Raw genomic sequence first — 16,398 nt, 5'->3', positions numbered from 1 at the left:
GAATTCCCTGCATCAGCTCAACCAAGGAACATTTCCAGCCCTTCTAGGGGGTAGGTTTCATAATATTGGGCAATACAGTGTACAGCTGCAGATGTTTACAAAGAAGTATGTAATCCCTTAGGCAGTCCTTACAGAGCAGGAACCATGATTCCTCAGTTATATAATTTACAGTTCTTGTTTAGACAGCAACACTTTTTCCTCATAGGTGTGTTGCCTTACAGCAAGCTTGTAAGGGTTTCATGTGTTGCACCTTAATGGGGCTTTTCAATGCAAGTGTGGTATAAGGTGGGACTCCTTCCTGTCACATTAATTGACTTGAACTTCACCAAAACTCATTCCAACAAAATTTTAATCTCCTTAATTAGCAAGGCAGAACTAGTTATTTTTAAGCTAGACTTTTTTCAGGGATGATGCATATTAGTCATATTAGTAATTACTTCAGTTTGCTTGCTTATTTTTCTTAAGTTAATGTACAGTTAATCCTTTGTTGTATCTATAGGCTTCTAAATTGATTGGCTCTTTGGCTCAGCCACATTGTTTTGATACGGGGGTTTGTAACCTCCTTCTGTATTTGCTAGTTTTGAAAGCATTTATTACTTGCCTTTTTTTAATAACAGCTTGAAATATGATTTGTTCTTAAAAGTACACTCAGGCCAAATACATTTCCACATCATAGAAAACAATTTTCAGAGTAGGTATCAAAATTTCATTCATGTCTCATCTTCAGAGGACTACCATAATCTCCTTCTAAACAGGACTGAGCTGGTACAGTTGTTTCTTGAACTAAAGTTGTATACTGAAGAAAGGGTCTAAACTAGGCTTGCAAATTCACATTTAAGCCCTGTGGTCTTTCTGATTGAACAGCCAGTTCCCACTGATGCTAATTTCTGTCTGACTGCATATGTGTAGCTCCTTTGAAAATGATGCTTGCATAAGATGCTTAAAGATTGATTTATGTATACCCAAGTTTGAACATTGTGGTCTTATTAAAACTTTTGAAGCAAAGGTGTTGTGTTGGGGGGGGTGGGGGGGAAATCTAACAGTCTTCTCTTGATGGCCTTGTATTTTCAATAAACTGTAGCGACCACAAAGGTTTCTATGTTTTTGAAAGACTTGCCTGAAGGGTAATATATTTTTCATAGGTAAAATTTTGCTCACGTGAGTGTACTATTTCCATAATTACAAGAGTATATTTGTACCACTCTTCTGTAGCTCAAATACCAAAGAATGCTTGAGCGATTAGAGAAGGAGAACAAAGAATTAAGAAAATTGGTACTGCAAAGAGATGACAAGGGAATTCATCAGAGCAAGTTAAAGGTACTTACGTGTTACAAATCAGCATAGAAATGTAATTATGCCATATTTTCCATGATGCTATTTTAAATTGTATTTGTTAATTCATATATGAACTTCTAACATTTGTTATATCTATGCTAATTTTTTGACATGTTAGGCTTTTATACATCCTTTTTTTTTGAACTATATAACTTTTGGAAATGGTTTCAGCTGAAGAGCACAAAGGGGTTACCAGGTCTAACTAACTAACTTACCTAAGTGGGAAATGTGGATTGGGTTTTTTGATGTAGCTTCACTGTATTTGCTAATAAATATGCTTCCAACTCTTCTTACACACACAATCTGATACCTTTGTGCTTTGTAATGGGTCTTACTGAGTTTGGTAGGAATATAATTATGGGGTCAGGAAACATCTTTTAATGGCCCTGTATAAATCCAGGGAGTTTGAACTAATTAAGCTTTTGCTTTTGTCTGCCAACATCCTCAGCATTCTAAAACCAAATGTTTTCTGCCTGTCTGTGTCACTTGCTGACCAATACGGATCTTCCTCTTTCCTCTGGGAACTGGAAGATAAGGAGTTCTTATTTGTACAGAATGAGGTTGATAGCTCTGTGCCCTTGTTAATGCTTACTGTTCATCAAGCTGAAAATTTAAGTCTAGATGTTTAATGGAAGAAACTCAATTCAGCTTCTTAACTTGGAAACTGTGAAGTCTGAGCACTGTTGCTCTCTTACGCTGTATGTAAGAGCTCTCATTTCTCTTTTTCAGCGAGATGCGTCTGCAGCTGTAGTATTTTCATCCACAGAAGGCAAGGCATGACTTTACTTGCTATTGTACTTCATAAAACAGAGATCTGTGCTGCAATATAGACCGTTTAGGTTTCAAACCATCAGGAGAGAATAAACACATTTTTACAGATGAGTTTACAGAATATACAGATGAAGTAGTCTGAAACTCAATCTTTGTTCTGTTAATTGGCTGTGTTTTCTCTCTGTTTTTTTTTTTTTTTTAGAAATCCTTGATTGATATGTATTCTGAAGTACTCGACATCTTGTCTGATTATGATGCCAGTTATAACACTCAAGATCACCTACCTCGTGTAAGTAGATGAAAAATTCAAGGTTTTTTTGCTGAAACACCAGTCTTATAATTGAATAGAACATTTAATTGTACTCCACGATAATCCCGAGCTAGTGCTAGGCTATTTTCTTGTAACTCCAGGGTTTTTGCTTAAGACGTGTTCTCCATTTTAAATGCAAGAAGAGAATTTTGAGAATAACCAATGTGACTATGTTAAGTCTGCCTTAGCTTATAGATAAAACCTTGTCTAGATACAGATACTGCTGCTGTGCTCAGCCTTTCATTTTAAATGGTTTCAGTCTGGGCACCCCAGCCTTCTCAGCATTGTGAAACAACTGTTGTTTCCCAGTGTGTACCAGTGGAGCTGAGAAGGTGAGGTGCCCCGGCTAACTCCCCTCAGCAGTGCTGTGGTTGGAAGGGGGAGCACGAGAATTTGGCTAGCCTGACTGCTGGTGCAGGGGAGAGCCAGGAATGCTTCCTGCTTGCACAACCAACCGCCTGTAGTGCTGGTGGCTTCTATAGGAAGCCAGTCAAATGGGGAAATGACAGGACCTACGTCAGAACTCAGCCTTCTCCAGGCAGAAGCAGCATCTACCAGATGAGTAGTCTTCAGTGTTTCGCCTGCTGAAAGGATTTTGTACAAGGAGAGAAGACCTGCCTGCCACGAGAACAGCAAGGCCTTCCTCTCTTCACTAGGTGGCCTGGCAGGTTAGGCCCTCAGGGTGCTTTGTGGACTGTGCTGTCTTAAGCACAAGTCAATTTTTCTGCATGACTAAAAGTTAGTGTTCCTTCAAAGATTCCATATTTAAACCAATGCATTTATTGTCAAACATAATACAGCCAGTGTTGATACAGGTTAACGTCTTTTTAGTCAGCTTTTTTCTAAGCTTCCCAACTGTCCTGCTGAAAGCCAGTGTCTGTTTAAACTTTCACTAAAGGTGGTCGTCGTTGGAGATCAAAGTGCCGGAAAAACCAGTGTGTTAGAAATGATTGCCCAAGCCCGCATATTCCCTCGAGGGTCTGGGGAGATGATGACACGTTCCCCTGTTAAGGTAAGAAACATCATAATCTCTGAATCAGCATTTGCCATATTCTTGTCCCTCTGATTATGCCATTAATTGAAGTATAAGTGAACATTTGTTTATAAAATGGCGTCTAAGCAAGTGAGTTGTTGCAGTCGATAACAAAACTTCTGCAGGCCTATATATGATCCATATATGCTATCAGAGTAGTAGTAATTCCTACCATAAGTAGTCCTGTGTTAAACGAGCATTACATATAGTTGTATGTCTGCAGTGGGAAGCGTACATATGCTGTGTACTTCTCATGTTTCTCTGTGTTTTTACCATACTTTCTCATATAAGACTTTTACCATTTAGGTAACCCTTAGTGAAGGTCCCCACCATGTGGCTTTATTCAAAGACAGCTCTCGGGAGTTTGATCTGACCAAGGAAGAGGATGTAAGTGTAAAGAAATGACTGGAAGTTAACGTGACTTTTATTAATTCTCTGAAAAAAATTGTGTCTTTGAGCTGTTAGCCCCTGTTTAATTAGAGTGAAATATGTTTAGTGGGGCAAGGCATTATATTAGTTATTAAATTATCTGTTAGGGTGTTTTTGGCTGGCACTGAAGTGGATAAAATGTAGGAGGAGCTCTTGTGCCAAGACATTTTTTGGACTATGCAGGGACCTGCAGGTAATCTGTCATTTAGTGCCTCAGTTACCAGACTTAGTTATTCGACATGCATATGAGATAGTATTTATAAAGAGAGATCTTAATCCCTAAGTAAACTTTTTTATGTTGGTGATTTTTCTTCTATCACGATTATAAGGAGTTTTGTATTTTGCTCTTCTCAAAACAGCTTGCAGCTTTGAGATATGAAATAGAAATCAGAATGAGAAATAGTGTGAAGGAAGGTTGCACAGTTAGCACTGAGGTAAGACATCAAATATTTAGTGGCAAATACTTGTACATGTATGTCTTCCGTGAGTATTTTTAAAATAGGAGACTGGTGAATACAGTTTGTGTATACTTAATATTTTGCACTATACAGAGTGTATTTGGACTGTTAAAGTCAGTTTTATATCACAAGTACGTGCATGTAAAATTGTACTTCTCTCTTAAAATTACAGGCTCTTGCTGGTTTAGAGCATATGTTTGTGTAAATATGCATTTATATAATTTTATATATGTGTGTTTGTGTATGTCATTACATAGAAAGTAGGTGTGTGTATAAACCTTTAATTTCAATTTTACTTCACAGACCATCTCCTTAAGTGTGAAAGGTCCTGGTTTGCAGAGAATGGTATTGGTTGATTTACCTGGAGTCATTAGTGTAAGTATGCAATAAATAAATTTTAAAAAATCTTTAAGACATTGTCGTGGTTTAACCCCAGCCAGCAACTAAACACCACGCAGCCGCTCACCACGCAGCCGCTCACTCACTCCCCCCCACCCAGTGGGATGGGGGAGAAAATCGGGAAAAGAAGCAAAACCCGTGGGTTGAGATAAGAACGGTTTAATAGAACAGAAAAGAAGAAACTAATAATGATAATGATAACACTAATAAAATGACAACAGCAATAATGAAAGGATTGGAATGTACAAATGATGCACAGTGCAATTGCTCACCACCCGTCGACCGACACCCAGCCAGTCCCCCGAGTGGCGATTCCCCGCCCCCACCTCCCAGTTCCTATACTAGATGGGACGTCACATGGTATGGAATACACCGTTGGCCAGTTTGGGTCAGGTGCCCTGGCTGTGTCCTGTGCCAACTTCTTGTGCCCCTCCAGCTTTCTCGCCGGCTGGGCATGAGAAGCTGAAAAATCCCTGACTTTAGTCTAAACACTACTGAGCAACAACTGAAAACATCAGTGTTATCAACATTCTTCGCACACTGAACTCAAAACATAGCACTGTACCAGCTACTAGAAAGACAGTTAACTCTATCCCAGCTGAAACCAGGACAGACATGTAAGTGAGGTAGCGGTATTGGTGAGAACATTAGCTGTTGTTTTTCTTTTTTACATCTTTCTATTTTCTTTTTTCCTTTAAATATATATCTCCATATACATATTAAAGACTGTGACATCAGGTATGGCTCCAGATACGAAGGAAACTATCTTTAGCATCAGCAAGGCCTACATGCAGAATCCTAATGCCATCATCCTTTGTATTCAAGGTAATAAGAGTCTAGATGGTTATCCAACTGACAGGATTTTTTTATTTTTTAATTGTGATTCTTATGTTATTCTGGGGACTTGCCTGATTATATTTTTTTTTTTCCATTTGTGGTAATTTATTTAGTGTACAAAACAGCATGCTGCGGAATGTGTATTTATAAATTAAGGCACCTTTGTTATTTGTGGCAAAAAGCAACTTTTTGCTAAGAGGTTTTTTGTCACTAAAAATGGTAGTGACAATAAAATTCAAGATTTCTTCAAAAGTGTTTTTGGAGGCAACAGACAATAATAGAGTTTAATATTTTGAGCAAGCTGGTGCTTGTTCAAAACTTATGCAACGACGAGAAACTAATTTTTTTTTAATGATACTAGGAACAAAGCAGATCTTCACTGTGTGTACCCAAAAATTGAATATAAGTGTAATTTTACTGATTTTAAGTTGTAACATAAAACTTATTTGGTGCTTACTATATTTTCAGTACTGCATGTTAGATTATAGTCCCTAAAATATAACTTTGGTTTTGTTTATTTTAGACGGATCAGTGGATGCAGAACGCAGTATCGTCACAGACTTAGTCAGCCAAATGGATCCCCAAGGAAAAAGGACAATTTTTGTGTTGACTAAAGTTGATCTTGCTGAGAAAAATGTGGCTAGCCCAAGCAGGGTGAGTTGTCACTTTTTTTCCTCACATTGTGATGGCTAAAGTCACACATGGAAAAATACTTGAGATGCTCTCAGAAATATTGGACCTCACCTACCTGTTCTAGATGTTTTTGAGTGCTTATTTCCGTATTCAGTGTGATGATTTGGGGGGGGGGGATTGGGGGGTTTTTTTGTTGAGTGGTTGTTGTTTTCATCTCTCTCAGGCTTTGCTTTTAGTGATCTAAAAAAAAGCTTGGCTACAGCTTGCTATAATACCAGTTCCTTTCATGCAGGTGACCTGAGCAAGTTCCATTTCCTGAGAAGGCTTTAGGATATTCTGGGATAGGCTTTTTCACTTTATTTGTCTTTTGCTATGTTATGTCTTATTTGTTTTATGCCTTTATCTTTTTTTTTTTTTCTTTTAAATATCAGTAGAATTCATAGTCACATGACAAACTGCTTCTTATAGTAGTCTGCATAGATAGAACTAGATCTGGCTTTAAAACTGCTGAAGGAAAGAATGTCTATGTGCAAAGTTAACCACATTTTTTGTAATCCTTTATTTTCATAGATCCAGCAAATAATTGAAGGCAAACTCTTCCCAATGAAAGCTTTGGGTTATTTTGCAGTTGTTACTGGAAAAGGTAAAGAGAGTTCTGGTTCCGCTTATTTTCTCCTTGATAGCAGAGAAAACTGTCTAAATGGAACTGTTGCAGCACTCTTTTTCTTTCTACAGGAAACAGCAGTGAAAGTATTGAATCTATTAAAGAATATGAAGAGGAATTTTTTCAAAATTCAAAGCTGTTAAAGTATGTTGCTATTTATTCCTTTTACTAAAATGAGCCTGTGTTAGTAAATGCTAGCATCAGTTTTTCTTGTTGAACTGAAAAAAACAATTGCAGTGTGGAAATATTTTTTGAGATTTAATTTGCTTAAATTAAGTATCTTGTTGAGGTGACCAAGTTAGCCTGGTTTACTAATGCTTACTGTAAGTCAATGGAGAGAGACAGGAATTTTCAGGCAGCAATTGATTCCACTGCAGTTCTGAGCCTCTCTTCAGAGGTTTCTGTGTGTCTCCATTGGCTCTAGAAGAACTAAGTTCCCAGTGTATGTCTAGGCACTTTATACACCTGGGAGGAGTGAATCCAGCCCAAATACGAGTTGTAGTGCCTCTAAATATCAGTCATGTTGGTGTGACAACAGTGTTGTATTCAAAGGGTTAGCTTGTGTGTTCTGCTGGAAGTTCATTGAGCAGATATTTGATTTCACAGGCTTGTATTTCTCAGGAAAGCAAGCTGCATAGTCTTTGGGACTACAGTACCTGCACTGCAACCTCTAGAATAAAAATTTATTTGTGGTGGTGTTTTTTATTTGCTTGTTTTGTTGGTTTATTTTTCTTCCTCTTGCTTTGGTGATTATCCGCATTTAATATTTTGGAGGAAGAGATCGGAATTTGGGTTAGGTCCACATTGACATGTTATTCTCTGCTTCTCTGCTATAAAAAGCAGAGCTTTATTCTTGTGAGGAGAAAATGTGGGCCAGAAAGCATGGGTATGCATAGAAGAATTTCCTCTAGCTATCTTTCTTTACAGGACATGTATGCTGAAGGCACACCAGGTAACAACAAAGAACTTAAGTCTTGCTGTGTCAGATTGCTTTTGGAAAATGGTGAGAGAGTCTGTGGAGCAACAAGCAGATGCTTTTAAAGGTAAACATCTTTTCAAAAACCAAGTGAAATAGCAGCTTGCTGTTAAACAGTTCATTCTTGCACACACATATAATACTATTTTGCCAGCATGCTTGGGCAGTTGTGTTTTATGTATTTTATATGATCAACATTTCTCATGAATTGGTAATTGCCTCAGTTAATATTTACAAAAACACGTTAAAAAAATAATTCATGGTATGAAGGACCCGCTTGCTCTAAAAGCCAAGGGAGTAAATAAGTATGAAGGAAAAAAATCCAGGGTTTTTTGTCGGCAAAACACAGTCCTTCCACTGGATTCAGATGTTGTTTGAAATGGTTTCCTATATAAAGACACCATCTGCTCAGCCAGGGCAGGTCTGACTTGCACAGATCTGGAAGCTGAATGGCTCTCTTTCCACTACATTTTTTCAATGCATGAATCCTGTAATTTGCAAACAGAATACCTGAGCATAGACAGCAAAAAACTTTGCTCATTTGCAGAGGCACTTAATGTTCTTGGAGGGTTTGTCATAAGCAAGATTTGTGGCAAGTTTAGGAGCTACTAAACTTTTAAGATAGTCTTGAAGTGCATATAGACAATTAAAAAAATTAAGGCTTTGTTTCTGATTTTTGCAGCCACACGTTTCAATCTCGAGACTGAATGGAAGAACAATTACCCCCGGTTGCGAGAGCTTGACAGGGTAAATTACACGACTGCTTTAATTTGTGTGCTACAAAGTGTTGATTATAGATCAAAATTTATGCCATTTAATCTCATTTGTAAAGGTTTCTTAAAGTTAACATAAAGTACTGACATTTTAAAACATGAGGACAGTGTAACATTATGTTTCATGAAATAGCGTCCTTCAAAATTGTGATACTTCAACACTTAACAAGTCCTTCACTCTTCTAGTATACAGTTAACTTGCCCGCAGGAGTAGGTCAGTGTTTCTTTGTGAACATGACAGAACTGGCAAAGAGAAGTTACGTTCCCTGGTCTTTCAGACAGAATAACAAAACAATTATGATCCCATTCTCTAGTTCTTTTATAGAGATCCTGAATATTCAAATGCCATGCCTGGCCAGAGGCGTGCAGGAGATGGGTGGGAAGATGTATGGTAAACCAGGGTAGCTTATGACAAGCACATACATTGTCCAGAACATGACCAGAAGGTATCATTTTAGGCTTAAAGGCCATAAGAAAAAGGTTTTGTTTTCTACTTTTTGTATGGAAACATGATCAAACTATACTTAAAATCTTACTATTCCATATTTTTCCTTTTGCATAGAATGAACTGTTTGAAAAAGCAAAGAATGAGATTCTTGATGAAGTCATAAGTTTGACTCAGGTCACACCAAAGCACTGGTATGGTAATTTTTTCTTTTTTCCTTTTTTTTTAATTAACTAGCAGAAGTTTGTCTTTAAAATACAAAGAGTTTTAGTAAACAAAATTCTTGGATATAAATAAGAACTGTTTTTCTTAGGACAATGTATTATTATGTCCTTTGTCCCTGTGGAAGTAGTCTGTTTGTTTATTATTCTGAATCAGCAAATACTTGTATAATCCCTTGACAAAAATTATATGATGTCAGTTTGTGGTTTGTTCTGTTTTTATACAGTATAATGAACAATAGATATTCCTCAAAAATTAAAAGGAACAGTCATACTAAAGGTATTTTCAGATGTTCATTTGAAGTGTGAATCAGTAACTCCTCTTAACTTGATGTTTGGGGATTATCATTGTGCATATCAAGATAATATATATGACCTTGGAAAAAAGTTTCTCTCTGTGAATCAGAGATTTGGAAGTTGAAAGATTATGTAATTCCTGGCTCCAAAAAGAGCTGATCTGCATGTTTGAGAATTTCATCCTGCGTGTGGATCTCCTTGGTAGCCTCAACCAGCTAGCACCGTACTACGCTGCCCTTCTTCTTTTTAAGGCAGACAGAGGTGTGAGAGAGAGCGCTTAGCCCAAGTATTTTAACAGTGTAGCATCGCTGCATAGTAAAGCCACTGTAGATGCAGGCTGAGAGGAGACTAGCCAATGTAAAGGATTACTTTGATGACAGCCTGTACCACAACTGAGAACCACAGAAAAAAGATTTCTTTAATGCCTTTGCCTTCAGTGACCTGAATTGAACTGTTACTTGGTCATAGATTAGAAACCAAGATGAAATGTCTGATTCTTAATGACATTAGAATAATTCTGGGTATGTAGATGTGTTCAGAGAAGGTGTTGTAGGCAGTATATTAGTCTGAAGTTATGTTCTAGTCCAAATGCAATGCTCGTTTGCCACTTTGGTGTTTGTTGCTGTTCGCTGTGTAATAGATGCTGAAGTACCCTGGCTCATGTCTTATCTGCTTCATTTTATGTTGTGGGTCGGGTGGGTGCATGACATGAATGTTTCTGCGCATTTCTTTTGAAAGTTAAAATGTAGGGGTGATTCTAGTTTTAGAACACTTAATGAGCTATAAAGTAGAACTGGAAACCTAAGTCATGAAAAAGTGCTTCTGTTAGCCATTTTATGCAGCCTAAAAACAGCAGTGCATTTGATGAATGCAAATGTTTCTATCCTGTTAAAATTTCCATTCCTTCCAATTAAGTTTGATTGGATTAAGCAAAGCAAAAGTGTATTTTTATTGACATGTCAGTAAAGAAGGAATGAGATTGCATTTGTTCTTAATTGGAGGACTGCCCTTCTCCTACAGTGCATTTGTAAGTGGTAAAATCCATAACAGATGGTTTCCGGCACACCCTGTAAGTGAAATTAATTTGCCACTTCCCCAGTTCTTTTCATGGTGATCAAGAATGATCAGTAACTGATCTTTGTCCGAACACTATCCAAATCATCCTATTCTGAACAAAGCTTTTTAAGGAAAACATTTTTTTACTGGTGGCAATATTGATTTTTATTTATAGTGAATTCTGTCAACATTTAAGTGCTTGAGTTCCTTTTAATTTTGTATAAATACTTTTACTACCCTAAATATGCCAAAGATCTGTTTCAACAGTAGAAAAACTAGTGGCTTTGATCCCCATTTATACTGGTATGTCAGAAGGACAGCTTCAAAATTTTTAAATCTCAAAGGAGGCTTTAAACACAGAAGAGATATATTTTCAATTATGCTGCTGTTGAAATTGGGGGGAGAATTGATATTTATGAGAAGTTCTTCAGTCTTTGTCCACAGACGGCCCATTAGAGTAGGGGCATTATCAGGGATGAGGCTTGTGTCCTGAACTTCAGCCCATTTGGAAGAAAAGAGCTTGAGTGAATCGGATAGTCAGGTACCACCAAAAAAAGGCAGTTTTTATACTTTGGCTCTTAGCTCTCACCATTCTACCAAATCTGGCATTCATATGACCTGTTGGTAAACTGATTTAGCATGCTGAGCTAGCATAAAATTAATCTGCAAGAAACCCATGACCTGTACTGGAGACTCTGGCAAGAGCAGAAGGAGCATGACTGCCCCTGTGGGTACTGGCTGCATGTCACACTGGCTCAGCTGAGTTGTCTCACTGCAGCTGCAAAGTTTCCTGAGTAAGTTTATTGTAATTTAAAAAGGTTAAACTTAGATTGTTTCCATTGTTACTTCTTGAAACACATCATAAATAGGAAAGTGGTGCTTAGTTTTATAGTGTCGAGGCACATTTGTAAATGAATGTCAATACACATTTTGGTAAAAGGTTGGACTTCTCAACTTGCTTCATTGTTTATCAAATCTGGGAACAATCAATGAAAATCACAGATGGAAAACTACAGCATGTTCCAACAAACAAATCGGAATACTACAGAAACAAAACCCACGTGCTTTTTTGGGAGTGCAGGCTTTTTAGTCAAATCATTTCAATGCTTTACAGTCTGCCCCCTTGTCGTTCCCTCACCTGCCATGCATATGCACACACGGCTGTACATGATTATTATACTGGTATAATTAAAGGCTGCAAGGGACTGTTGTGCAGTGCAGTGGCAGCCATAAGAGTTGTAGAGGCCAACTTCTGAAGCTGTCTTTGCTGCTGGAAAACATTGTGTATTTGTGTCCTTTGTTCCAAGTAGATTTTGGTTGAAGTCGTGTCCTGATGTTAAGGAGTACTTCCTGTGTTCTGTAGTCTTGTTTTCTCAGTGTTTCTAACAAATTGAATGCATACCTGTTAGACACTTTTGTATTAGAAGCCATTATATGTGTTACAACTTCCATTTTAGGGAGGAGATTCTTCAGAAAACTTTATGGGAAAGGGTATCCACTCATGTGATTGAGAATATATACCTCCCAGCAGCACAGACTATGAACTCAGGGACATTTAACACCACTGTGGACATCAAACTGAAGCAGTGGACTGACAAGCAACTGCCTAATAAAGCAGTAGAGGTGAGAATTTAGTTATTTAAAAAAATATAAAAAAAAAAAACTGTGCAAAGCCTGTTGAAATGAAAGCATAGCTCCAGAGAAGTAAGGTGATGGTTTGAAGGGCTGACTGTAGTTCTTCTAACCAGCTTACATGTCAGAAAAGGCTAGCAAGAGCTTGATGTTGAGAAGCATATACAGCAGGAACATTGTATTAGCTAGCTCTTCTGGTGAATTTTCCCTATTAAACACCAAAAAAACCCTCCTTTTAAGAGGTTAAACAAACCCTTCAAGCTAGGTATATTCATATTTAATAGATTTATGCAAGTTTACCAGAATTCAATTTGCTACAACATAGCAAAGTGTTTAATGTTGACTTTATTAGTAATGGATAAGGCAGCAAAGGAAAAGTCAATGACTTTTATGCTTGTATGTTGTTTTCAGAAAGTATGCAAGTTTTCATACTTGCAAGAATTGTCATAAATGTTTCTTTACCAGCTGGTGCATGGTATAATGGTCCATTTCAGTAGGCATTGTTTACTAACTTTCTAGGTGGCTTGGGAGACTTTGCAAGAAGAATTTTCCCGTTTCATGACAGAACAAAAAGGAAAAGAGCATGATGATATCTTTGATAAACTGAAACAAGCTGTCAAAGAAGAAAGTATTAAACGACATAAATGGAATGAGAGAGCGGAGGATAGCCTGGTAAAATGTAGTGGGTTTTTTTGCATTGTTAACTAAGTGCTGTTGAAATCTTTTTACTGAAGTTGCTTATTCAGTATTTTAATATTCTTTCAACATAATCATAAAATGATAGGGAGATGTGTCCATCTCTCCTTGTCTATATAGTGTTTTAATTCAGTGATTCTCAATTCATTTTATTATTACCTCTTGTTAATTATTGCCCTAAATAACATCTAATAAAATTGGTTTTGTTGGTTCAGGAAAAAGTCCTCCATAATCCTCTGGCTGCCCAAGGACAGCCTTGTGAGAATTGTTTAGCATCAGCTCATTTGTTCTGTAAAGTATAGCCACACAAAATAACAGTGTTTCATCACCATCTTTATAGATTCTGTAATCTGGAGGGATTTCATATTGTTTGTTGTATTTTTTACGTTATTTATGCTAGGCTATAGAAAAGACTCAAATTAAAGGCACAAGAAAATATTTTTGGCAGTGCTTTGAAAAGGTACCTCTTGAATTAATCCTGTGTGCCCAATACATGCTGGTTTTGTGGACATCAAAAAAACGAAGATAATGTCAGAAATCTTTTTTTTTTAGTAAATCCTGAATAAATTATGTATTGTATGCTAAAACGATGTTCTGTATTACAGCGAGTGATCCAGCACAATGCCTTAGAAGATCGGTCAATATCTGATAAACAACAGTGGGATGCGGCTATTCATTTTATGGAAGAGACGCTCCAAAGTCGGCTCAAAGACAGTGAGTTGTGTGATGTATTCCACTCTTGTGTGCTTCTTAATCTGGGCCAATTTCCAGATCTAGTTCACTTCACTGCAGTGCAAGCTTTTGTAGCAGCACAACTGAGATAGTGGTGACAGTTTGAAAGGGTACCGATACCGACAGAAATGTTTAGCAAAATACAGCCTCAAAAGCTAGTGCTCTTGCTCTTGCAATGAGGTAACTGAAAGATAAGCAATAGAGATCTGTAGAGTCAAAAAAATTGTCCAAACACACATGTGGAAGAATAGGGTAAATTCAGGAAAAGTAGTTGGTTGTTTATGGTTGCCAAGCATAATTAATTTTGATGCAAGTTGCAACAAAGTAAGATTTTTTTTTTTTTTTTTTTAAATGCCTGACTTGGAACCTGGAGGGCTGTCTCAGTGGAGGGATGTTATGTTTTTTTTATAATTCCTTGAAGTTTCTACTGGTTGGCAGTAATTTTTAAATTTTAGTAAGACATCAACTGTTGCTTTAAGTAAAAGACATCTGACTTGACTCAGTGTGGCATATCTTAGTTGTTCTTAGGCATAAAATGTCCGTTCTTGATCTTGTACCTAATTTTAGAAGTATAAATTTGGCTGGTTACATATATTTTGAGTGATACTTAATATCATGTTTCCTTTTTTAGCTGAGTCTGTTATTGAAGATATGGTGGGTCCAGACTGGAAAAAAAGATGGTTATACTGGATAGGCCGCACCAAAGAACAGGTAAAGGGGGGGGGGGGGGGGGGGGGAGAATTTGTAGTTCACTACCTTTAGAAAACTTTGATTATTACTCAGTAAATCTTCAAAAATACCAACCCTCTTCACACTATTTAGATGATTGCAAAAAAAAAAAAATTGCTTTTAAATACTTTACAGTTACTTTTACTACTCATTTTTTAAATATTACACCACAGAGAATTCCATAAACTTTTTTCATATTGCAGATACATAGTGGTTTGTAAACTGTTTTCCATTCTTCAGCTGAATTACATCTCTACTATTATGCCATTGACCTGAATGTTAAAGTTCTTCCAGCAGAAAGAAATTGATGAAAACAGGGTGGGAACTGGGCTATTCTCTTTTGTACTTTCTAAGCATGCTTTTCAGGAAGTCACATGCAGTTTCCTATCATGCTCCATTTGGATTTAATTAGTATGTGATAGCATTATCACTAGTATTCTAGTCACAGTTGTATCTTCTTATTGACTGTTTTCATCATAACCTCTCTTCTCATTTGCTCATAGCTTTCTGAAATTTCTTTTGAATTTAAATAGCACCTGCCGTTCAATGCCCAGAGATGATGGGCTTTTTATGTTACTTTTTCTAGATACTTCTCAAACTGAATCATACTTTAAAGAAGTAAGTAGAGTTTAAAAGAATACAGTAGAAAGTAATTGTTTCAGAGGAAGGAGTTTTACAGTCAACTGTATGCAGCCAGGTATGGGAGAAAGGCAGTGACTTCAACCTGTCTTACTTGAATTTAATGAATATCAACTTAAAGGTGTGAATACATGGAGAGTTCTTGCTAGCTGTTAGGCAAAAATTACAATTCTCATCAGTGTCGCAGGTGATATGTGAATATGAACCCCGCTAGTGGATGTTCATGGAGGGGAAAGGAGGCTAACACCTATGATATTTTTTTTTTCCACCCTTATCTTCCTCTTGTGCATTTCTGTGCATAATGAAAAGAAAAAAATATGAAAAACTGGCAGTGAATTATCCATTTTAAAATACTATGTTTGAGGTGTCTTTGCACAAATACCCTTTTGAGTCACTTAAATGTAATAGTTAATAGTGTCAAAGGTATTTTTCTGTTCTGGCTTATTAAGCAGGTAGACTGTTTGTTGAGGAGGTGCTGATGATCTCTGAGTCTATAATAATTAATTGTAACTAATCATTCTTATCCTAGAATATTCGTAACGAAACAAAAAATGAACTTGAGAAATTAATCAAATGCAATGAAGAACATGCAGCTTATCTGGCAAATGATGAAGTGACGACTGTCAGGAAGAATCTTGAAGCAAGAGGAATAACAGTGGACCCATGTCTGGTAAGACGCAGAATTGTAACAAAACATATGGAAGCCCTCTGTGAACACTTGAATGTTCCTTCTAGATAACATACAAAAGACTCCATCTAAATACTGAATTTGTAATCCAGATGTTTCCGAATGAATTACTAAAGTGACTGCTTGCACGCAATTCACACATTTCTGTTGGCTGTCAGACAAATGCAGTACAACTCTTTGGAATCTGTCAGTTTAGACTGAAATCAGAATCTGCTGAGCAGATTTTCTTGCCTGCATTACGACAAGGCTTGTTTAAAATTATTGTTCAGATGTTATATAGTGGAATCAAGGCCTTTGTGAGCAAGGTATGATAAAAACATAATGTGCGTTCCTAAACTTTCAGTGTGGTTTTACGTGCAGTTTGAAGTTCATAGGTACATTGGAGAGAGGGAAATTTTGTAAGAATACTTGGAAAAAGGCAGGGTTTTTTAGAGTGCCCTGAGGGAATGTATTGTACGTTTAAAATGTTCTGGAAAATGATTTAGCTCATAGCAGTGTAAGGCTCTTAACCATAATTAGACCTTTTATCTAATTAAATGTAAGATTTTAAATAAAAGAGGATTCAAACATTAATAAGTAATAGATGTAGATTTCCTTTAACATTTTCTGCGGTAACTCTGGCTACCTTTTCAACATGTACTTATT

General features: G+C 36.9%; 1 protein-coding gene across 5 annotated transcripts in view; it reads left to right on the top strand.

Moving 5' to 3' along the window:
• OPA1 (OPA1 mitochondrial dynamin like GTPase) overlaps positions 1–16,398 on the top strand; it is a 60,642-nt gene that overhangs the window by 19,488 nt on the left and 24,756 nt on the right. For all 5 annotated transcript variants that reach the window (XM_052803068.1, XM_052803065.1, XM_052803066.1 and 2 more), the window contains 18 exons: positions 1,213–1,317; positions 2,309–2,395; positions 3,315–3,428; positions 3,756–3,836; positions 4,238–4,312; positions 4,640–4,711; positions 5,461–5,560; positions 6,096–6,226; positions 6,776–6,848; positions 6,941–7,013; positions 7,797–7,912; positions 8,528–8,592; positions 9,181–9,257; positions 12,095–12,260; positions 12,789–12,941; positions 13,571–13,679; positions 14,329–14,408; positions 15,595–15,735. In XM_052803068.1, the coding sequence (XP_052659028.1) occupies positions 1,213–1,317; positions 2,309–2,395; positions 3,315–3,428; positions 3,756–3,836; positions 4,238–4,312; positions 4,640–4,711; positions 5,461–5,560; positions 6,096–6,226; positions 6,776–6,848; positions 6,941–7,013; positions 7,797–7,912; positions 8,528–8,592; positions 9,181–9,257; positions 12,095–12,260; positions 12,789–12,941; positions 13,571–13,679; positions 14,329–14,408; positions 15,595–15,735 (1,818 nt within the window). The remainder of the gene's footprint in view (positions 1–1,212; positions 1,318–2,308; positions 2,396–3,314; positions 3,429–3,755; positions 3,837–4,237; positions 4,313–4,639; positions 4,712–5,460; positions 5,561–6,095; positions 6,227–6,775; positions 6,849–6,940; positions 7,014–7,796; positions 7,913–8,527; positions 8,593–9,180; positions 9,258–12,094; positions 12,261–12,788; positions 12,942–13,570; positions 13,680–14,328; positions 14,409–15,594; positions 15,736–16,398) is intronic.

This window comes from Harpia harpyja, chromosome 12 (assembly GCF_026419915.1).
Source record: "Harpia harpyja isolate bHarHar1 chromosome 12, bHarHar1 primary haplotype, whole genome shotgun sequence".
NCBI classification, from domain to species: domain Eukaryota; kingdom Metazoa; phylum Chordata; class Aves; order Accipitriformes; family Accipitridae; genus Harpia; species Harpia harpyja.
The sequence above is the reverse complement of the archived record's forward strand: the minus strand, read 5'-3'. Positions and strand labels throughout refer to the sequence as shown.